Genomic DNA, 23,587 nt, shown 5'->3' with positions numbered 1-23,587 from the left:
TGTGTGCATAATTGAGTAAAATAAATTAACTAAATTAATAAATTGAATCAATTTCAAAGAACCGGTATTTTCCAAATGCAGTATAGTACCGTTTGGAATACTCTAGTACTGCAGTACTATTTTAGTACTGGTATACCGTGCAACACTATATCGGACGATATTTGCCTTGTTGACTGACAGTGGCCTATTGGCAAATAAGATGACATTCGCGGATGGCAGAGGCCGATGAGCGTCTGTTGTGTCACATCAATCTTGTGCAGGCTAAAAAGCAGGGCTCAAGACTAACAGCATCCTGTTGTCCCCAGGGGTGTATTTGCATTTCCTAGGATAGCAAGGGAATGACCCACCTTACTCTGCCTTGCTCTGTCTCTAATTGGCTTACCCTGACATCCTTACCCCAACCCTAACCAGTCTCACTCCACTTGCTTAAACATAACCAATGCAACCAATGAAGGCAACATGTACTAGCTATTCACAAGGAGAGTAATATTGATAATAATAACAATAATAAACTTTATTTATGCAGCACAAAGTGTTTTACAATAAGGGCAGTATAAGCTTTGAGTGCTTCACATGAAAATAGACAAGATGAACGAAAAACAGAACTGATTGATAGAAATGTAGAACTATAAGTCATAAAATCAAGTAAGCTTTCAGAAGAGTTACAGCAGCGTGATGCGTAAATAGAAAATAAAAGCATACAGAAAGAGTTTCAGACCTGTATCAGGAAAGTCAGAGCTAGTTAAAGTCTAGAAGTGAACAGATTCGTTTTTAGCTTTTCTTTTAAAAAATATTTAGCGAGCGGCTTTCCTGATATCTATAGGTAGTGTGATCCATAGCTTTGGGGCGTAATTGACAAAGGCTGAATCCCTGATTTTCTTCCGACTGTTGCTTGGAACCTCCAATAAACCAGCAGCAGATGATTGCAGTGTCCCTGGAGGCAAATAGTTAACAAGGGAGTTAGCAATATGGCTCGGTCCCAGCCCATGTAGGGCTTTGTGTACAAGCAGGACCTTAAAGTAGGGCAGGTCATGTTTTCGCTCTCCTAGGAAACACAAATTTAAAACATAAAAAACATGTTTTGGATGAAATGAGATTTTCAGTGCTAGTTAATGATAGCGGTTAGCAGCTGGTGGCCGCAACTGACAGCTGACTGAGGTTGCATTGAGTTACATTATGATGTGAACGAAGGTTTTTTTTTTTTTGAAAGCTTGTTTCATAATTATATATAATTAAATTTGTGCTCATTCGAAGGTCATGTCATGAAGGACTGGACCACTTTAAAACAGTTCAGTTCAGATTTTTCTATGATGAAGATTTCTTTGTTTCACTGGCACTAAAGGGGATAAACAACAAAAAAAACACCATCAGTTATCGTCCAAATAGTTATTTTACACATTGATATCGGCCCAGATTTTCACAGTCGGTACACTCCTAATCTAAATCATGATTATTTTTCTGTCCATCAACAATTCAATTCACTATTTCATTCAAGCTCTATTTGTTTATCACTTGTGACTAATTCGATTTTGGTCATTACGTATCTTAGTATTAATAACTTTAGGTTTTTTAGTATAACATATATTAGTTGCGGTTACTTTTAGTGCTAGTGGTGGTGACTGGTGCCTGCTCATTAATCACTTTGTCCTGCTCCAAATTTTACTCACTATTTTGCTGCTATTTATAGTCACAAGCTTTTTTTCTTTTGGTTCCAGGTGGCTACTACTTGACCAGCGTGTATGCCAGCCTGTGTCTGATCCAGAGCCTGGACAGGGAGCAGCCGCGCTCAGGCTGCCTGACGCCAGAGGCCCAGGAGGCTCTGAAGGAGTGGAGCTGCAGACGGAGCCGAGAGGCACAGAGACAAAAGGAGAGCATGCAGAACCAGGTACGTACAGCGGAGGATCTCAGTCTTTTGTCAGCCAAGGACCCTCAGTAAGACAGAGTATGTACCAGGGACCCCACATGTGTGTCCCTTGAGCCTAAATTTTACATTTCTACAGTCTTCTGAAGTGTTTCAGTCTTGTGCCAATGTGGATTCTGATTATTAGAAACTATTTTAGATTTAAAAATTAAAATATTCACTTGTATCATGATAATTTTAATCAGTTAATCTTTTCATGGACCCTCTGGCCCAGTGCCACGGACCCCACTTTGACTATCACTGATGTACAGTACCAGATGTTTTGATTGTAGTCATACACCACAGAGTCAGTAGTAGTAGTGTTACAGTGTGTGTGTGGGTTTGCGCAGTACTCTACTTTGAGCTGTCACACATAGCTGCCCTGTGTGAAGTGCTGATTGATGTGCAGAGTGTAGGAACTCCTCTTTATTATGCAGTGAAACAATTCTGTTAGATATTCTCCACTGTACCATGTGAACAACACGACCACAAAATTACATTTGAGAAATATGTGATACTGGAAGCGTTGAATGATGCAGAGCTCCCTAAAACATAGGCTGGAACCTAAAGTGGGTTTCAGGTGGCTCAACAAACCCTAAGGCCTCAGTCAGAACTGAAGGTGGATATCAGCTTGTTGTGTTAACTCAGGCTTTCTGCTTCAGGGTCTGTGCGCGTTCTCATAAAACGAAAACAATGATTGATCCGTTTGCCCATCCAGTTTATGTGTGTTTTGTGGACTGGGAGAAAGCTTACAACCAAGTTCCCTTTGGGGGTTTCTGCGAGAATGCGGGGTACCAAGGCTAATGCTACGAGCCATATGGTCCTTGCACTACCAAAGTGAGAGCTGTGTCTGCATACTCAGCTCAAAGTCAAACACGTTTTAATTGGGTGTTGGCCTTTGTCAGGGTTGTCCCTTGTCACCGATTCTGTTTGTGATATTTGTGGGCAGAATTTTAAGGTGCAACTGGGTGAAGGGAGCGGTCCGGTTTGGGGACCTCAGAATTGCAGTTCTGCTTTTTGCAGATGATGTGGTTCTGTTGGTTTTATCATACTGTTACCTCCAGCACTCACTGGGGCAGCTTGCACCCGAGTGTGAAGAGGTCAGGATGAGAGTCAGCACCTCCAAATCTGAGGCCATGGTACTCTGCCGAAAACAGTGGATTGCCCCCTGCGACTTGGCGGAGAGTTACTGCCCAAAGATAAGGAGTTCAAGTACCTTGAGTCTTGTTTGCAAGTGAGAGGAAAATTGGAGATGGACAGGCCATTTGGCACGGCGTCAGCGGTAATGCAGGTGCTTTGCTGGACCATCATGAAGAAAAGGGAGCTGAGCCGGAAGGCAAAGCTTTAGATTTACTGGTCCATCTATGTCCCAACCCTCACCTATGGTCATGAGCTCTGGGTAGTGACCGAAAGAATGAGATCATGGATTCAAGCGGGCGATATGAGTTTCCTCCGTGGGGTGGCTGAGCCCAGCCTTAGAGATAGGGTAAGAAGCCGCTGCTCCTTCGTGTCGAAAGAGGTCAGTTGAGGTGGTCCGGGCATCTGATCAGGATGTGTCCAGGGCGCCGTCAGGTTTTTCAGGCCCAGGGGCAGACCCAGAACCCACTCGAGGGATTGTATATCTCATCTGGCCTGGGAACGCCTTGCAATCCATCAGGAGGAGCTGGATAGCACTGCTGGGGAGAGGGACGTCTAGAATACTTTGCTCAGCGTGCTTTGCCAGAATGGATGAATGGACGGACTGACAGACTGACTCAGCAACTGCATTTACATATACTCTGAATATATACTTACAGGGCCCTGAAAAGCGGTCAACAAAACATAACTCCACTGATAAATAAAGCTACAAAACTAGACGTAAAGTCATCAAGCAGACCTAACAGAATGAAACAATGGTGCAACATATGTACTCAGCTGATCACACCATATTAAACACAAAGGGGAGAACTTATTGACAGAAACTAATAACACAAAGAAACCCCTGATTTCCCCCCATGATGTCACAGCTTTTAGTTGGGTCCAAGGTATGGACCTTCTGAATAACAGCAGGCTCCACCCTCAGCCCCATCTTTTGCCCAGCTTCAACCAGGAAATGACTTCATGTAACTCAAAGACAAAGAGAAATGAATTAATAACTTACAAAAGCAAATAGCAAAATGTGCACACTTCATCTATAAAAACAGTGTGTTGTCAAAGTACTAACAAATTTTAAACTAAACAAACTGGTGTATGTATTTGTGTGGCCGTGGGCACGACCGTCACACCGCTGTAGACACATAAACATAGAAAACAAGGTCCAAGTAAAACAATACCAAACTTTCCCTTCAAGCTGGAAAAGACACTAAATGTACGTGATGTCAAGGCTGATCATATCTGTGATTTGACCTGCTGAATTTGACTGTCAGGTCAATAGTGTTTGGCACTTGGCAAATATTGTCCTGGATTCAAGTCTCGCACCCTCTGGGGACCAATTAAAATTGTACTATGCAGGATTTTCCTTAAAAAAAAATGTGTCGACTCTAGGGATGTCCCAATCCGATATTCGGATCGGTATCGGCCGCCGATATTAGCAAAAAACGTGCATCGGCATCGGATCAGACTGCATGGAAAAATGCAGATCCAAGAACTCCACTTTTTCACAGAGTCCGATCCAGGTTTTCCAGCCAGCCCAGCGCTCTGCAATTCAAGCAGTCCATTCCAGTGATCTGCTCCAGCTCTTACTATCAATCCACCAGGCCAGCATGCAGACGGCAGACACACACGGAGGGAAGAGTAGGAAGAGTAGCGGTCAACTTAGTTAACTGACTATTTGTTTTCTGCTCTGGTTTTTTGAGAGTGATATTTTTATTTGGTTTACACTCTTACTGTTTAAATAAAGAGCACTGATGACATTGTTTTGGGCACAATTAGTGAAATTGGAGCCATGGATGGACTATTGCTTGTTTAAACAGTTGTACAATATTGTGTGCCTGTGCACCAGGCTGGCACTGACACTACTAAAATAACTGAAAAGGAAAGGCTGCATTGTTTGTTAAATGTCAACAATGTCTTGTGGTGTTAATCTATTTTTTATTTATTAGGGGGCCAAAGCACAAGTGTGTGGAGTCTTGCTGCTATTTTAATTTCAATGTTAGACATTTTAAAGATTTCTTGTGTTGATTTATTTTCTATTCATTAAGGGCTATATTTTTTATTTAATGTTCATGTTCAAGTTTAAAGTTTGTTTATTTAATAAACAGGTCAGTTTCTCATACCAACTGTTGTGGATCATTCTAACTAACCCAATTAAGTAGTTGTTCTTGTTAGAGTAATATTGCTTGACCAAACCTTTTCTAACATGACTGACAACAAAATAAGTGAATATGTATAATACGCGCTTGGATGGGATCGGTATCGGCCAGAACTCACGGCTGTAATATCGGTATCGGATCGGAAGTGGAAAAAGCTGGATCGGGACATCCCTTGTCGACTCATAAAGAAGTAATCTCTCTCAATCATCAGTAGTGTGGCAACGTATTTTTCTACAGAGACTCTGCCCTACGCTTGTATTTTCTTAGTTTCTTCTTACTTTCTGTGCCTGGGACGTTTATGGGAGTGTACGCCAACAGCGCTCAGATGAAGTTGAGGCGTTATAAAAAGGTACAGGTGCTAGTCTGTAGGCAGCCAGCGTCCCAGAGGCACAGCGCCAAAAAAAAAAATGTGTTCGTAGCTCCTAGCTTTAGAGTATTTGTCTAAAACTGACAACTTAGGAAATGATCTCTCCTGTTACCCTGGGTCCAAACTCCAGCTTCTAACACTAGAGGAAGTGTCAAACAGGCACCAAGAATCATGGATAAACTGTTTCCAGGTTTCACAGTTCATACACGAACCTGTTATATGTCTTCCAAACGGCAGGAAAGACACAAAAACAAGGCGATAATCCACCCAAAGAGGTCAGACTTTACATTAATTATTCTGATGGCGACACACGCTGAGCAACATCAGATTATCCTACATCTGTGACAACGACAGGTGGGGTAGACCCAGCAACAGTGACCGTATTTCATTCAGAGTTGATCTAAGGTATTACTGCGGCAGCTCGGGAAGTCCAACGCAGCACTCAAATTTCATCGAGGTCAAAAGGTGACAATTTACAGTGGAACAGTGGGTCATCCATCAAAAATGAGAAACACACCTGGATTTCCCCGTCATGGCGTGCAAACACGTTTCAAACTCATTTCAGGGGATTAGTTTTTAGACATTTTTAGAGGTAATCCGCTGATCTGGGGCCGCCGGCTTACGACGGGGCATGCACTAATGCGCACACCGACTTTTACCTACACTCTCCTGTTATCACTCTCCTCCCGGCCCCAGATTGGTGAAGCGGTCCGCCAGATGCCATGGAAAAAAGGCATTGTCATCCACAACGTTTCTGTCTCGTCACGTGGTGCCTCTCCTGGCTTCAAATAGCCGATCTAACTCACCCGGCAGCCAGATTTTCCACTGACACAGGCGGGGATCAGTGAGCCAAGTGCTATGAAGAAGTGGGCGGTCAGATAACATGAAATTTATTGAGCTGCATCTACCCATCGAAGCAGGCAAACACAATATGCACACGGACAGCGAGGAGCTCAGTGACTCTGTAAGTTTGGATGATGGCAGACCTGTTGATTGTAATTGCTGGTGTGTGTGTGTGTGTTCTTCTTTTTTCTTTTAGTTTAGAGCATATTTGGCCACTTGTGCCTCAGTGTGTGTTAGGTAGGATGTGTGTGTTTGTGTGTGTGGTAGAGGAGAGGATTCTCACCGGTTTCTCAATGTTGGATGTTTGGTAAAAGGATTATGTTGAGTGTGTTTTCATTGTGTGTGTGTGTGTTTTAAAGAGACTTGTGAGGGCGTCTGTAGGTGGTTGAATCTGACATTATATAATAGCTCAGGTACAGCACAATTGCCGGTAAGTGTTTGAAGAGTGGCAATTGTTGAGACAGGCTCGTTAGTTGTGTGCTTGATCGCCTTTTTGTTCCTTTTGAAAATGTCAAAAAGTTTCTGTTTGGATTAAACTGAGAGGGAAAGAAAAAAAAAAACTTCAGCAGAACACCAAGATAGAGTGAGCTTACTGGATTATATTTGGTGAGTTTGGACGTGGACTTGCTCCAGTGGATTAATATTGGGAGTTTGTCAATGAAGCCGTAACGTGCAAGAGAGAAAAAGAGCAATTTCAGGAGGATGATTTTCATTTAAAGCTCTTGGACCCGCTGGTTGTGTGTGTGGGAAGCAGGAGCTTTGTTTTAGAGAGAATTTCTTTTATGAGCATGATTTTGGCTCATTTATTATAGAGGATTATGAGCCCGTGTGTTTGCACAGCTCTCACTCCTCCTCTGGCTCCAGCTCTCTTTCCTCCCCCTCTTTTGCCCTCACTCCATAAGCCTCTTGACCTCTGTTTTGCATGAATACAGTATATATTCACTCTTTTTTTTCCTCTCCTTCTCTCCTCCCTCCCCTCCCCTCCCCTCCAGAGGTGCGTTCGGATACTGTTCCAGGACGGGGAGCGGAGCGCCGTGCGGACGTTGCAGTGGAGAGCCGGGGAGACCAGTCAGGCCCTGGCGCAGCTGTGTGCCTCCACCTTCGGAGTGTCCGACCCGCAGCAATACACGCTGTACTGGCGCAGCGGCGGCGAGATGAGGGCCCTGCCGCCTCAGGCCCAGCCCCAGGACCTGGCCAGCCACAGCGAGGGAGGCCCCTCGCTCTCCTACCTGAGGACCGACCACGACTTCAGCAAGATGCGGCGGCTCACCAGAGGTGGCGCCGTGGACCTGAGCGAGTCGGTGTGTGAGGAGTGAGTGGGAGGAATGGAGGGAGGAGGGAGGAGGAGGAGGAGATGGGTGGTTGCTCTCGCTTTCTCTCTCTTTCTCTCTCTTGTTCTGTCTCTTTCTCTCCGGCGGTGTGTTGTGTCTCGTCGTGGGTCAGGACTCGTTGTGAAAAACTACAGCCCTTCTCCAGACTCGGAGCAGACCTTTAACGGTAAACTCTTTCCTAAATGGACCAACATGCAGAGCACAGCAGGACCAACATAGGGACTGTTGCCAAAAAGTTGTACTGTGTACCACTCAGTGTGGCTGCTGGTGTAAAGGAGTGTTCTTCTATTTGTGACATGGAAAATGTGTAATAAATGGATTTGGTTGTTATTTGAAACATGAACCCAGAGTTATACCGTGAAGGGATTACATCATTTAAACGTGAGGAGGCTCAAATCCAAAGACAAATTCTGTGAGACTACTGTTGCCTGGAAACAAAATCACTTCCTGTACGCACACCAGAAGGCAAATTGTGCACCGTGGTGATGTAACCCTTTCACTGTATAGTTCTGGGCAAAACCTAAAAGACACTTGGATGTTTTATTACTTCACTTTTAATGTGTAAAAGTCTGCAGATGCTCGGATGGAACCGCGCTGTCGAAGGGTTCGGGACACCTTTCTGTGCCCCGCTTTGGAATACAGTTTGACAAACAAGGTGAGATGTGTTTATAGCCAAGACCAAACCTCAATACCAAAGTGACAAAAATAAAGAGAGGCCATTTTGTGATACAACAGGTGTCGAAAGAAATCAGGTTTGCAAGCTCGAAGGGAAGCTTTAAATCAGCTGTTTATTTTTAGAATCACCCACAGAGACAGTTTTATTTTTGCTTTTTTGAGAAAAAAAGCGCAGACTCTCCTCCTTGCTCGCGTATTCTATTTAGTGTTTTTTGGCAGGTGGAGTAATGTGCGAGTAGGAGGGAAGTGATAGAAAAGCATCAGCTCTCTGTTTTTAAACCATGTGAGAGAAAAAAAAAACAAAACAAGCATCGACACAGCGAGACAACCTGCAACAGATTTACTGAATGACTTGCGAATGTATTAAAATCTTTTTTCCGTGTCAGACTTTAATCCTTTCACGACTGCATTCATTCCACTGCTTTTGAGTTCTGCTGTTTCTCTTGGCCGAACTGTAAGATAACACGGCGTTACAACCCAGGCTGAGCGGACAGTCTGACCATAAACCAGGACCTCACGGTGACTGGTAGAATGTAAATGTAAACGTCACCAGCTTCTGGCGACGCCTGCTGCAAGTCATCACTTATCAACTGACTGTTCAACTCAGTGTCATGGTCATATTATCATATTGTGCATTTTAAACTAACTTTTAATTGTTCAATTTGTTGGGTAGATATCAAACCTAAGTATGGATTTTCGACATATCTGGAGTTTTTAAAATCAGAGGTTCATTTCTGGAGGGAACTGCGATGTGTTTTGAACATTATTGCATGCTTTTTCATTTAACGTGAAGGTTCTGCGAATGTGGCGTGTGTGCGCGTGAAGCATGTGTTCATTGTGAGAGCTCACTTATTTCTTTTTCAGTGTGGAAACACATTACTGTATTCTGTCAGGTAACTCAGTATCGCAATAAAAAGTTGCAATATCTGTACACAGTGTTGTTACACCCAGTTTGGTTTTCTAGTGGGATTGAAGTGACTGTTGGGATTAGATGTCTTGAACAGAGTCAGCCACCAGAAGGCAGCAGATGACACCATTTTACTCCTGCCTGTAAGGCGCACACTTACTCAAGATGTGTAGTTTTCTGATGTTGTCATCCTGACAGATTTCATATATTTGATTTCTATGGCAGCTTTTAACAAATCAAATACAGCACTGCTCTCTTTTCACACAGGACTTTATTTATTTAAAGGAGAACATCACCTAAATTAAGATTTGTATGTGTTATTTCCATGACCTTGGAGAGTTCTATCAGTATTTGTGAACATGAGTTACTCTCTGTTAAAGCCAGAAGCTAAAGGAGGAAGTCTTAAACTTGCGATGTCATAGGATTTTGTGGACCCACAGAACTTTGTTTAATTTTTATACCCAAATGAGCTTTAAGTGCTGTCTACATGTATACAAATATTTCTGTAAACGGATTTTTACCTCTACGTTTTTGCCTCTGGTTCACACACAAAATTTTAGGTCACTAAAACGCCCGACACTTTTGATGTGTGTTGCTTGACAGAAATTGCATATTTTGGATGTAAAAAAGGTGTACACGACACTTTCCTTTCATGAAGTGCACCTGAAGAATTTGTTATGTCACGGACAACGTCATATTTTGTCACGCTCCATGATTGGTAGTGCGGTAATTGTCGCTGCGGAGAAAGTAATTTCGAATTTACACCGACTCCGACCAGCATTTTAGCGTCTCTGTCCACAGAGGTAGTCGCTGATACAGAGCTGAAAGGACAGAGCTTCCCCATTATGTTTATGTGTATTTCATTTAGTAAGGGACTGCACATTTAATAACATGATAACACGTAAATGTGTCAGATTTAGCCACACAGGCTAATTTTCATCATATACATCTACGGGCTGGACAAACTGCCTTCACCAGGTTGACTGACAGCAGACATTTACTAAACCGAGATATGTTTCATGTCAGCGCCACGGGACAAAACCAACAGTATTTGGATTTAATGATTCATTATTTTTATTTCCCAGCACACCGCAGAGAGTGAGGGGAGTCTGATGCTCACAGACACAGACTTGGTGCCGATCAATCAATAAACGCACATGTACATCGGGATATTGGTGTGATTAAACAGCTTCTCTTAAGCCGACAGAAATAGATTCGGACTGCAAAAAACGCAGGGCGTGTCTGGCAACCATAAAGACGGTTGTGCTGCTCTTAAATTTCTGTCACTCCTCAAAAGTGTCCCGCACCCAATCATAAATCAGACTTAAAGTGCAGATATTTCACAAATCCAGCTAATTTATATCCATGTGGACGTGTAAAACAGAACGTTAGCATCATCTCCTCAATTCACGCACGTCTGTTGTTGCTGTGTGTAGCTAACATGAGTCAGAGACAGACTTAATAGTTTGTGTACATTTTGTTAGCATCACTAGCAGTGTTGCTGCACCACTTAACAGATGAAGGAAGGCATCTGCTGCACCCAGTTTTATTTCATCGGCTTTAGCGTCCTCGGTTTTGAAGTCTGTCAGAAACGACAATCTTATGAGTGGGATTGTCGTTGATGAGGAGTAGAAGCAAAGTTTTCTCATGTCCAGAGCATCGTTTATATGTTTGAGTCAGCTCCTTTGGGAATCATGGGACAAGATCTCCAGTCGTCGTTTTGAAAAAAGTAATGTGTTAGTAGTGTTACCACCTGTGTGATGAGGGGAAGGTGCTAGCACGGCTAACACCGGCAAGCATTTGAAGTTGTTTTTTGCCTTCTAGTGTGAACGGAGATATTTTGTAAATCGAAGGTCCTGTGGACAGAATTATTTTTTTAACCCATGGGGAAAATACCTGTTTCAAATAATATCTATATACATGTAGACAAGGCCATATTCTGCTGTAGTGTTCTATTTCGTGAAACAAAAAATGTACCCATATACTCAGAGCACTCCCCTGGTTGCTCTCAACGTCATCTAGAACATCTCTTCCAATTCAGTCTGTGGAGCAGCTCCAGACTTTATACTTGATGACATCACAGATTTGAGTTTTAGCACTCCAGTTTTTAATTATCGGAGAGTTGTTCATGTTTACTAATATTTTCGGACTGTCTTAGATCATAGGAGTAACGTATGAGTTTTGAAGAAGGCCTCACTTCCTCTTTAAAAGCATTTCTGACAGACAACACTGTTAGAAATCCTGATACGTCTCACTAATAAAATACTAGGACTGATTGTGCCCAAATGCAAAAAAAAAAAAGACAAAGAATTTGTCACCGATAAAATCTTTATTTACCGTTTTAAACATTTCACATATTCTATATCAGTCAGTGGTGTTTTCCAACAAACCTTTCTCATTGTTTTACAAAGCACAGCATGAAGTTATCTGGATGTAACAAATATTTTCATAGGATAGGATTTCACCCAAATGAGAAGTTATAAACTGTGTCACCCATCACCTTGTGAGATTTGCATCAGGGTTATGTCGAGACCCAATTTAAATGACAGAAAAATAGCACCCTTAAATGCTGATTTAATTGTCACAGTGTATAAAAAGGCCTCTATAAAGGTTTCAGGTATCCATATGCTGCGTCTGTACAGAATGTCCTGAACATAATTTATGGTAAAAGATGAACGAGTTGTTCAAAATATTGTTCCAGCACTAGCAGGAATGAAGGAGTGTCGTTTTCTGTGAAGTACACTGAGAGCCAGCTTTTTCACCCAGCATGCCAAGCGATGAGAGGTGAGACTTCAATTTGAAAAAAAACAAACAAAAAAACAAACAGAGAAGAAGTATCTGGGTTTTCCTTTACAAGCTTTATTTTTATCTGACTCCACCTCCCAGTTTCTGCAGCACTCCCACGCCTTTCTCCTGGTACTCCGCCCTGCTCAGCCAGAAGGATTCCTTGTCTTTCATGATGTTGGCCAGCACGGCGCCGCCCAGGAACACCATGTGCTTACGCCGGGGAGGGTCCTCGATGCGGATCTTAAACTTCTACACAGGTGAAGAAAATAAGAGAGGAGAGGTTATAGAAACATGTACACACATGGGCTTTTTAAAATATATATACTTTGTCTCTCTCACACCCCTTTTCCACTGAATTAGCTCTGGTTCTTGAGCTGGTTCTGTTCATGACTCCTGGAACCTTGGTGCTATCTAGCGAACCTGCCAGTGTTTCCACCAGTCTTGAGCTGAACCATTGTAATCAAGGATGTGTCATCAACGGAGGGTGTTGCTCAATGCACAACAGAAGTAACGGCAGTAAAGAAAATTTGTAGATTACCTGCAAACATTTGTTCTGTTAGTACAGATATTTGTTTTCACCCAGAAAACAAGCCTGGACCAACAATTTCTCACTTGACTCTATCTTCTCTTTCAAACCAGTAGAATATGACGCGCCCACTGATGTCGTCATGGTTTGTACTTAGGGTCAAGGAAAACCTGCTATTTTTGGCTTTAGAGAACTAGCTTTTTGGGTTCTGAACCAATTTATTCTCGCTCAAATTGCTCTTAACGGTTCAAAATTAGGTGCAGGAACCAAAACAAGAACCTGTTCCATGTTGGTGGAAAAAGGGTATCTGTGTTTGAGCTCCAGACAAAACTGCTCCTACAACTGTTGTAGGAAAACTTCTCTTGGATGAACCATCAGAATAATTGAAATATATTCTCAAAAATGTTGTCGCTCCTCCTCTTCCTACTGCTTCTATATGCTAGAATCAGACCATGGCGCAATCAGCAACATCCAGTCAGAGCCAAAGAGTCTTTAATGCAGCTGTCACACATGTCGATCACTGCTTGTGAACTGTGGTCAAACTGTCAAACTAGGCAGTGCTGATCAAACATGAATGAAGATTCTCTTACTGCATTGCCTCCTTCTCACCTCAGATGTTTTCAGAGACATATTTTAGTGTACTGTTTAGCTGTAAAATCCTCCAGCCGATGAGCGGTGCTTTGTTTTGGCTTGACTTGACGTTCTCATTTTACAGCTAAGTTAAGTTAGCTTAGCTTACAAAGAACCATGTAACTCCCCGTAAATCGACTTAAACACCATCTAACTTGTTAGTTTTGAGCGTCCATTGGCACTTATTTTGTTTTTCACTTTTGGTGCCAGGCTAGCTGTTTCCCCCATTTCTAGTCTTTATGCTAAGCTAAGCTAAGCTAAGCTAAGCTAAGCTAACAGGCTGCTAACTTTAGCTTCATATTAATAACACAGATGCAGGAGTGGTATTTATTTTCTCACCTAACTCTTGGCAAGAAAACAAATTAGCACATTAACCAAAATGTTAAGCCATAGACTAAAAAACATTGGTTATTAATGTAGACTAAAACTAAGATTGCTTTCCTGGGATTTTGTTCATCAACATACATGAACGACTTCACCAGGTAGGTGGACTCATGTTGGCTTGACTTTATCCAACATTGCAGCTGAGTGACAAACGTCCAACTATATATATATATATATATATATACACATATACACAGTACAGGCCAAAAGTTTGGACACACCTTCTCATTCAATGCGTTTTCTTTATTTTCATGACTGTTTACATTGTAGATTCTCACTGAAGGCATCAAAACTATGAATGAACACGTGGAGTTATGTACTTAACAAAAAAAGGTGAAATAACTGAAAACATGTTTTATATTCTAGTTTCTTCAAAATAGCCACCCTTTGCTCTGATTACTGCTTTGCACACTCTTGGCATTCTCTCCATGAGCTTCAAGAGGTAGTCACCTGAAATGGTTTTCCAACAGTCTTGAAGGAGTTCCCAGAGGTGTTTAGCACTTGTTGGCCCCTTTGCCTTCACTCTGCGGTCCAGCTCACCCCAAACCATCTTGACTGGGTTCAGGTCCGGTGACTGTGGAGGCCAGGTCATCTGCCACAGCACTCCATCACTCTCCTTCTTGGTCAAATAGCCCTTACACAGCCTGGAGGTGTGTTTGGGGTCATTGTCCTGTTGAAAAATAAATGATCGTCCAACTAAACGCAAACCGGATGGGATGGCATGTCGCTGCAGGATGCTGTGATAGCCATGCTGGTTCAGTGTGCCTTCAATTTTGAATAAATCCCCAACAGTGTCACCAGCAAAACACCCCCACACCATCACACCTCCTCCTCCATGCTTCACAGTGGGAACCAGGCATGTGGAATCCATCCGTTCACCTTTTCTGCGTCTCACAAAGACACGGTTGGAACCAAAGATCTCAAATTTGGACTCATCAGACCAAAGCACAGATTTCCACTGGTCTAATGTCCATTCCTTGTGTTTCTTGGCCCAAACAAATCTCTTCTGCTTGTTGCCTCTCCTTAGCAGTGGTTTCCTAGCATCTATTTGACCATGAAGGCCTGATTCGCGCAGTCTCCTCTTAACAGTTGTTCTAGAGATGGGTCTGCTGCTAGAACTCTGTGTGGCATTCATCTGGTCTCTGATCTGAGCTGCTGTTAACTTGCCATTTCTGAGGCTGGTGACTCGGATGAACTTATCCTCAGAAGCAGAGGTGACTCTTGGTCTTCCTTTCCTGGGTCAGTCCTCATGTGTGCCAGTTTCGTTGTAGCGCTTGATGGTTTTTGCGACTCCACTTGGGGACACATTTAAAGGTTTTGCAATTTTCCGGACTGACTGACCTTCATTTCTTAAAGTAATGATGGCCACTCGTTTTTCTTTAGTTAGCTGATTGGTTCTTGCCATAATATGAATTTTAACAGTTGTCCAATAGGGCTGTCGGCTGTGTATTAACCTGACTTCTGCACAACACAACTGATGGTCCCAACCCCATTGATAAAGCAAGAAATTCCACTAATTAACCCTGATAAGGCACACCTGTGAAGTGGAAACCATTTCAGGTGACTACCTCTTGAAGCTCATCGAGAGAATGCCAAGAGTGTGCAAAGCAGTAATCAGAGCAAAGGGTGGCTATTTTGAAGAAACTAGAATATAAAACATGTTTTCAGTTATTTCACCTTTTTTGTTAAGTACATAACTCCACATGTGTTCATTCATAGTTTTGATGCCTTCAGTGAGAATCTACAATGTAAATAGTCATGAAAATAAAGAAAACGCATTGAATGAGAAGGTGTGTCCAAACTTTTGGCCTGTACTGTATATATATATATATATATATATATATATATATATTTTTTTTTTTTTTTTTTTTTTAATCTATTAAAGCATGAGACAAGTCTGGTAAGTCTTTGTCTTAATGACTGTGTGATACAGTTTAGAGCTCCAGAGCAAATAAGTGAGATTGTTTTTAGTCAAATGTATTTATTATAACCAAAAAGAGCTTTTAAATCGTATCATGTAACATTTATTTAATGAACTGAGAGTGTATTATTTTAACATTGTGATTTATTCTACAGATTATACTGTTGTTAACCTTAATGGATTATAGTATTTTTGCAAAGGTATTACAGAGGATCAGCAGTTGTATAACACCTTATCTAACACTGCAGTGCTGCTTTGTTTAACAGATAATAAACATTTTAAACCCCAGCTGTGCAGCTGCTCTCCAGTGAAGCAGAAATATAGTTAGTGGGTATTAAATTTCTTACTGATAGTTTCTTGGTGTCTCCGTCCAGCACCCTCTCCAGGTAGAGCTGCTTGATCTCTCGCTCCAGTCTGGATGGAAGTCCAGGATACATGGTGGTGCCTCCGGACAGGACGATGTGCTTATAGAAGTCCGCCCTGCACAGAAAATATAAACAGATCGAAGGATGATGAGCTTTGTTTGTCTTGTGTAGGTGCCTCAGTACAGACAGCAGTGAGGAGGCTCAGACCTGAGGTCGATGTCCGCAGCCTGGATGGTGTTAAACAGCAGCTCAGCCACGCCGACTCCCTCCACGTTGATGAGGTGAGGCTGGAAGAGAGCTTCAGGGGCCCCGAACCGCTCTCCGCCCACCTTTATCTGCCGGCCATCAGGGAGCTGCACCAGAGAGAGAAAGCAGTTACATTTTTTACGACACCTAAACGCTTTCAAAATTGATGAGTGCAGTATTTACTGACGTATTTTATGTCTAACCACAAACCCATTCAAATAACCTGTTGACTTGGAGACGAGGGAACCAGGAGTGCTTAAATTGTAACTTATATCTGGGTTTTAGGATTCCTGGAGCACTCTCTATAGCCAGTAGAGGGCACCAAAATCAGACATGTTCCACTTCTACAAGTAACTACATTAAAGGAATTGTTTGAAGTTTGGGGAAATACATTAATTATTTTTTTGTTTTTTACCTTTGGTGCCAGGCTTGTTGTTTCCCCCTGGTTCTAGTCTTTATGCTAAGCTAAGCTAACAGGCTGCTAGCTTTGGCTTCAAATTACCAACACAGATGCAGGACTGGTATCAGTCTTCTCAACTAAACTTTGCCAAGAAAGCAAATTAGCATGTTTCCCAAAAGGTTAAACCATAGACTAAATAATATTAGTCAGTAACGTAGACTAAAACTACGTACTGTGAACGACTCCACCAGGTAGGTGGTCTCTTCAGCCAGGCGCTGCTCCTGTTCAATGTTGTATCCCACGTAGCAGAGCTTCTCCTTCAACAAACGCACAGTCTCAAAGTCGGCCGAGTGGTTGAAGGCGTAGCCGCGGAGAAGCAGGAGCTGATGGCGGGAAAATAAGAGATTTGTGTATTTGTCATTTTCCGTTATGCATATTTACCAACAAAATCTATTTGGACCATAAACAGTATAAATCCTTGTGCATCCTGATATCACCCATTGGTTTGTGCACTCCCATTTTGAGTTGGGCATTTTGTAGCCAAAAATGACTATGTTTGGATGAGATAATGGGGCTAACACTAAGGCTAGCAGCTAGCCTGGTTAGCATGGTGCTTTGACATCTATGTGTAACTGTGATAATAGTAATTTTTGTGTGCAAAAACAGGCTTATAATGATTAAAACAGAATGCGCATACCAAAAATACTTAACATCTGACTTCTTAGAGGGTCTTTTAATGAGACAAAACACTGAGCAAGACTTTTTTAGGTGACCAAAATGTTACAATTTACTTTCATCAACTGAAAACACACTGAAATAGCAACAGGTATGGCTACGTCTTTACTCTGTGAATCTGGGGTTACACCATGGTACCGTTACCTAACCCACTTTATTGGCGTGGTAGTGACTAGTGACTAGTGTCAAAGTGACCGTGCCTTTAATTAATCATATCTTTCAGGCTTAATAACATGTAAACAGGTGAGTTATGTAAGAATGAATCCCTGTACATTTATCAAGAACAGGAATTGTTTTTTGTACCAGACTATAAACATGTTTATTTCTACTATAACAGTTGGGCATTTTAACATGGGGAGTCTATGGGGATTGACTCACTGTGGAACCAGCCTCTAGTGGCCATTAGAGGAACTGCAGTTTTGGCACTTGCGCATTGGGTACATTGGTTGGCGCTTGATACAGACATGTTGTGTTTTCTTATTTTGTCCCTAATTTCTTCACGTGCAATATTCAGACCCTTCATCCAGAAAGCTGAACTGAGCATCTCCCAGCTCACCTTAATGAGGTAGCGTGTGATGTCGCGTCCTGCGATGTCCAGCCTACGTGTGAGGTGGGGCAAAGAAAAGCCCTCGTACACTGGACAGATGTGGGTGACACCATCCCCCGAGTCGAGCACCACACCGGTCAGCAAACCTAGAGACAGCATAGATTCCCACAAGAGTTTTACATGAAACATTTCCAGTGATCCTGAGCACTGAAACCCACCATTACTGTAATATACTCTCAGTAACAAAACCTCAAGATAATAAAGTTAAAATGGACAAACACTTCCGTCCTTTACATATTCATTTAAATAATTTAAATCAGTTTTGAGTTGTGATGCCTTACCCTGAGCATACAGAGTGAGCACAGCCTGAATAGCCACATAAATGCCGTGGAACTGGTATTTCTCAAACATGACCTCTGCGATCTTCTCCCGGTTCTTGGTTGGGTTCATGGGCGGCTCCGTCAGCAGGATCTTTAAGAATTAAAAAATAAAATACAGACTGAGAAAAAGCTTTAAAATCTTATTATGTGCAGTGTTTTCCAGGTATGTTATGAAACATTCTCTCTTTTTTTTTGTATTTTATGAATTTTGTTTTGTCACTTCCTGTGATGATACAACAGTCACACACTGTTGAACTGTGAAACTGCATACACTACAACATCTGCCCAGCTGTGTCCTACCTTGCATTCCGATGGGGTGATGTCCAGGCGGTCGGGACCGAAGGTGTAGTCCCACAGGTGGAGCATGTCATCCCAGGAGCGCACCATACCGTTCTCCATGGGGTAGGACACCTCCAGCATGGAGCGACATTCGCTGGCCTCATCACCCACCATTAGGTCCTGGTGAGACAGAGCGGGAGACGTTCAGCTAATAGTACTAATTAAAAAAAACAAATAAGTTTATATGACAGATAAAGTGTAATTACAGTTCTATATAGCTCCACTTTTCTTTTCTCTAGAGCAAATTTTCTCCCATTTCATGTTATGTTGTTCTATTTTACAACAGTTTATAGCAATAATTTTTTTTCCATAAGAAACTGACATTGCACTGTATTTTTCAGGAAACTTAAATTAGATTTTTTCTTGATAGAGCTTTAAATAAAAATATTTTACCCAACAGAATAGTGGTATTTATTATCTGGGGACTGTTTTCATCCAGGACACCCAATAATAGCTGTTCTTCTTCTTCCTCACTGCAGAATCTACGTAGTGAGGATTTTGTTTTGTAAATTGTTCTAAAAAAAATGTTTCCAAGGTATCAAAATGTTAAGTTCGTCTTCCCAAAAAGAACAGTGTATGGGCTGGGTATTGTTTCTAAAATTTCGATGCCGGGGCTAATATATCTTAATTTTTGCACAGATACCAAAACAATACTTTTTAAAACACCATAGTTTGAGGATGTATACATCAATGTTTGTTATTCTCTTAAAGGCTCTCTAAGTCTTTCTAAGCTTGAAATGTTTTTGTCACATACAGCAAACATTTCTCACGGTCTCGCACAAATGCACACACATGAATGTTTGGCCCAGAGAGGCAGTTAGAGCAGTTTTGTTGCCATTTGTGGAGCCTGGGCTGCCTACAGAGACCAGACTTTTTCACAGCATATTCAGAGGACATGTCGTGAGGAGATGTTTGCTGTATGTGACAAAAACTTTTCAAGCTTAGGAAGACTTAGAGAGCCTTTAATACAAGAAGCCTCACAAGAATTTCATCAAGCTGTTGTATTTAAATCAGGTTATATGTGATCCAGGACCAAGAATCCGACGAAGCATTTGACGACAACTTTTGATACTTTTGATGCTATATCAGGGTCACTTAAATATAATGCTTTTTTTGGCTTTCTGCCTTTATTAGGACAGTCTAAGTGTGAAGGGGGAGAGAGATGGGATGGCACACAGCAAGGGACTGCAGGCTGGAATTGAGCCTGCAGCCACTGCGACAAGGACATTGCCTTGGGATGCCCCATGCAATGCTTTTTTAGACCTTTTCGAGATCATTTTGAACCAAATTTAAGACTGATTTATGAAAAAAAATCATCTCTTTCTTGTTCAAGCATTGCAGGTGGGTATAAAGGTAAGTAGGTTAATCCAAATTTTGCCAATATGTAAGTGACAGTATAAAGTAAAATTAAATTTAAAGGATGGAAAAATGCAATTTGATAAAATGTCTGTGGCATTTAGGACTTTCAACATTCAAATCTAAGACAATTTTCACTTGACATTTTAAGACTTTAAAAGGACCTGCAGGCACCCTGTATAGGTCAGTGCTCTTACATTACTGAGGTTCAACACATCCCACGATTGGGGGCAAAAGTGCATGTAGTTTTAAGTAAAAAATAAGACAATTATCTTGGGAAGCCTGATGTCTTTGTCTTATATGTGAGCTGAGAGTTTAGAGGTTGGTTTAATTAGCTGGAAAAGCTTTACAGTGAGTTTCCAGACCTACCAAAGAGCAATACACCTACATAAAGATGCAGTTTATGTGACGAGAGACTGCATGGAAATCTAGTTTTTCATCTATTCACCAGTTAAATTTAGCAAAAATATACAGAGCAAGACATGACGGAAGAAAAGTTTATAGATTTTTCATGTTTTATTCTGTTGAATTGTCCATGATCACGGTGCTTACAGACTTTATCTCAGCTGCAGGGTGCAGTGAAGGAGCACTGCAAAGTAATCTCACCTTTATCTCGATGTTGCCCACTTTAGTGTTCGATCGTATGATTGGTCGACCCACCATGGCGGGGAAGATGTGTTCGGGGAAGTTGGATCCGGCAAAGCCACACTTGACGAACTGGGGAAGGATGTGAGAGTGAAATGTGAAGATGTGTGAGCTACATTCTCTGAAACTGAACGTCTGTGTTGTGTATTCCTGAATTGAAGCTGCACATTGAAGCACTGAAGCCGTTTGTAATGGATAATTCCCATTCATGAATCAGTTCAATTCAGTTTAATCCCACACTGGGGTTAATCTGTATCCAGGAAGTGTATTATCATGCTGCATTTACTGATTATTATCAGACAATGCAATTTCATTACACTTTTAAAAGCATGAGGAAATACTACATTTATTACATTGATTTAAAATGGCCTGGCTCCTCTGCCTGTCATGACTACACCTCAGCCTGCAGTGTCTCAACTTGTCTCTGTGCCCATAGACACATTCCTTAGCCTGGAGGGATGCAATACATTCCAAGCAGAGGCAGAACACAGGACACAGCCCGTCACCGACTGCAGGTACTCTTCATATAACTCCAGTTTAGCCTGGACATCAACATTAACAAGTCAAAATACGAAACTGAAGAGTCACTCCTGAGTCAAATCTCTCTTCCTGCTTTTCACCCAATTGTTGCTCACTTTAAAGCATCACGACCATGTATGGCTGTGTGTGCAGATTAGAGGCAGAGTGACAAGTCCAGACAGATGTGGAATCAGGCTGCACACACATTCACACCCTTCACATGATAACCACAATCCAGAGGCTAACTTTAACCTCCATAGAGCCACTACTTTACAATATAACAGATGTTTCACACAGCTGTTTGCATAGAAACCAGTGTGACAGCTTGAAGAGAACACTTTGAATACTGGAAAGCAACAAAGTCAATAACCAGTGCTGTTAACAGGCTGTCAAGCTACTGCATAAAGACACAGTTTGACTCACCCCTGTCCCATTGTCACACACCACCACTTTTCTCCCCTCGCTGTCCATGCTTCAGCTCAAGATGCTCCCTCCTGTCAGGACAGGGGTCTGACTAACAGATAACCAATACAAGATTAATACACATGAATTTGGCAGTGACTGAAACTGACAGGTAAGCAGAAGTCTTCTTGCAACTCCTTCCAGCGAGGGCGGGACCACTGAGTGTGAGGACGCCCATTTCCAGGGGGGGCCGGTGGGAGGAGGGAGACCTGCACTTCACTTTTTTGAGTCAGTTGAAGATTGTGTACTTTTGACACTTCCTCCTGTCTTTGCAACAGAAAAGAGGAACATTTGGTGCAATGGTTGGTTAAATGTCACCACTCTGCCCACTTCTGGTGAGACTTAGCTTTACAAACCTGTGTGTCTTTTTGGAAAGTTAAATGTCAAGATATATAAATTCCCAGACATACTGCAGATTGTTTTTGGTAGACCTTTAAAGTTTTCTCCTCCTGTTTTCTCCTCCTATCTCCTGTAACCTCTGTGTAAGAAGAGCAGCAAATACATTCCTGATTTTGGTTAAAATTATAGCTGATAGTGAACTACACAATTACACACTATTATTTTCTTTAATTTGATTATATGAAATTTTAGTCTAATTAAAATAGATTATCTTGTTTATTTACTTATTTCTATGTACCTTATATCCCATGTCATTATTATTTAATCATTTATTTATTTATTATATTATTTTTTATTATTAATTTATTTATAATTAATAAACTTATTATTTTTATCTTATTATTTCATATTAAATTTTATTTTTATTTTATTATTATCATTGTCTGTCATTTTTATTCATTGTTTTTCAGTTGTCAGTGCACTTTTAAGTTTTTGTATTTTAAACTGCTTCAATAAAAACAGCAGTAATATCATTTTTATCAGCCTATAAGAGTACAAGGTAATAATACCCTATGCTTTTTGTATTACTGTCAGTGTTGGGCAGTAACTAGTTACATGTAACTACAAAATAAATGTAACCAGCTACAGTTACAAAAATATACAATTAAATTACAGTTACTACACAAAGGGGTTGCATCTGAATATATTCTTTTTGGTTAAAACCAAAAAACATGAACCTACAAACAAGCAGACTGACATAAAGAAAGAAATATATACAAATAATGAAAAGCATAATAAAAAGCCATTGTCAGTGTATAATTAGTTTGATTTACACATTCGAAAAGGAGTGGGAGGAAGTAATTAAATTCCACCTCTTCTCCATAATACATTAAGTGAAATGAAACTGACAGCTTCCATATATATATATATATATATATATATATATATATATATATATATATATATATACATATAAACCTTTTCTAAATATACCATTGTTATTACTATTTAACTTTGTCTCACAAAAATAACCCATGTATATGTGTATAATAGTAATTACCAAATATCTGTCTTACAAAATCCTATCTCAGTGTGTAATATAAATGATCAATTATCCATGACGTACAAGTAAAAACCAGTCCAAATGTATGATACACAGTCCAGATCAGCCGACACTGCCATTACTGGGCCGTTACCAGAAATGACCTGGCCCAGCATCGGCCCAAACTCGGCATGCCAAATGAAATTAGCTGGGCCGCACCCAGTCGCTTGACTCAGCTGAGACTTGGTATGAATGATGCCCCAGAATCAGGCCGAATCAGTTGGCTTGATTCTGGCTGCCGACACTACCATCACTGGGTACAATACACATACCATAGGACAAATACCACAATACATACATCACAACATATCCTAAAATACGTTACTCCAACAGACATACCACGATACACCAATACACCTAGGGCCGACTTCATAGTCGATGCAAAGGCACACAGACACGAATGCATTGGCCGCCATGATGCGTGCTTGCGTCTCAAAATGTGTTGTTCATTTTTTTGATACACGACTTATGTAATACCATGCGTTGCCAGCTGGGGTAATAATGCAAGTGACGTACTTGAAATTAACCTCTTTTTGTTATTTACAGAAGAAGCAAGTATAAAATACGGCGGGCGAGGAGGAAAAACTTTGC

The 23,587-nt window shown here is 41.3% G+C and overlaps 2 protein-coding genes across 4 annotated transcripts in view; one reads left to right on the top strand and one right to left on the bottom strand.

Moving 5' to 3' along the window:
• The window catches only part of rin1b (Ras and Rab interactor 1b), a 54,888-nt gene extending 45,534 nt beyond the window's left edge, over positions 1-9,354 (top strand). For all 3 annotated transcript variants that reach the window (XM_049569277.1, XM_049569275.1, XM_049569276.1), the window contains exons 11-12: positions 1,716-1,885; positions 7,393-9,354. In XM_049569277.1, coding sequence (XP_049425234.1) covers positions 1,716-1,885; positions 7,393-7,716 — 494 coding nt within the window. In that variant the 3' untranslated portion in view covers positions 7,717-9,354. The remainder of the gene's footprint in view (positions 1-1,715; positions 1,886-7,392) is intronic.
• Positions 9,355-11,623: 2,269 nt separating this feature from the next.
• On the bottom strand, positions 11,624-21,700 carry zgc:101810 (uncharacterized protein LOC493612 homolog). The gene is made up of 9 exons (XM_049568181.1): positions 21,517-21,700; positions 20,536-20,646; positions 18,535-18,693; positions 18,196-18,325; positions 17,864-18,000; positions 16,806-16,955; positions 16,134-16,279; positions 15,909-16,041; positions 11,624-12,349 (listed from the first exon to the last, which is right to left on the bottom strand). The coding sequence occupies exons 1-9, from the start codon at positions 21,562-21,564 to the stop codon at positions 12,179-12,181; spliced, it is 1,185 nt and encodes a 394-aa protein (XP_049424138.1). The 5' UTR covers positions 21,565-21,700; the 3' UTR covers positions 11,624-12,178.
• Between the last annotated feature and the right edge of the window lie 1,887 nt (positions 21,701-23,587).

Source organism: Epinephelus fuscoguttatus, linkage group LG23 (genome assembly GCF_011397635.1).
Source record: "Epinephelus fuscoguttatus linkage group LG23, E.fuscoguttatus.final_Chr_v1".
Classification (NCBI taxonomy): domain Eukaryota; kingdom Metazoa; phylum Chordata; class Actinopteri; order Perciformes; family Serranidae; genus Epinephelus; species Epinephelus fuscoguttatus.
Note: the sequence above shows the minus strand (reverse complement) of the source record. Positions and strands in the feature narration are given on the sequence as shown.

What these genes read in the sequence shown, in the direction of transcription:
- zgc:101810 (XM_049568181.1), bottom strand. Translation starts at nt 21,564, where the DNA reads ATGGACAGCGAGGGGAGAAAAGTGGTGGTGTGTGACAATGGGACAGGG. An exon ending in GCTGCGGACATCGACCTCAG is followed by an intron (nt 16,042 to 16,133) that starts GTCTGAGCCTCC and finishes TTTTCTGTGCAG; the next exon opens with GGCGGACTTCTATAAGCACA. An exon ending in GAGACACCAAGAAACTATCA is followed by an intron (nt 12,350 to 15,908) that starts GTAAGAAATTTA and finishes TCACCTGTGTAG; the next exon opens with AAGTTTAAGATCCGCATCGA.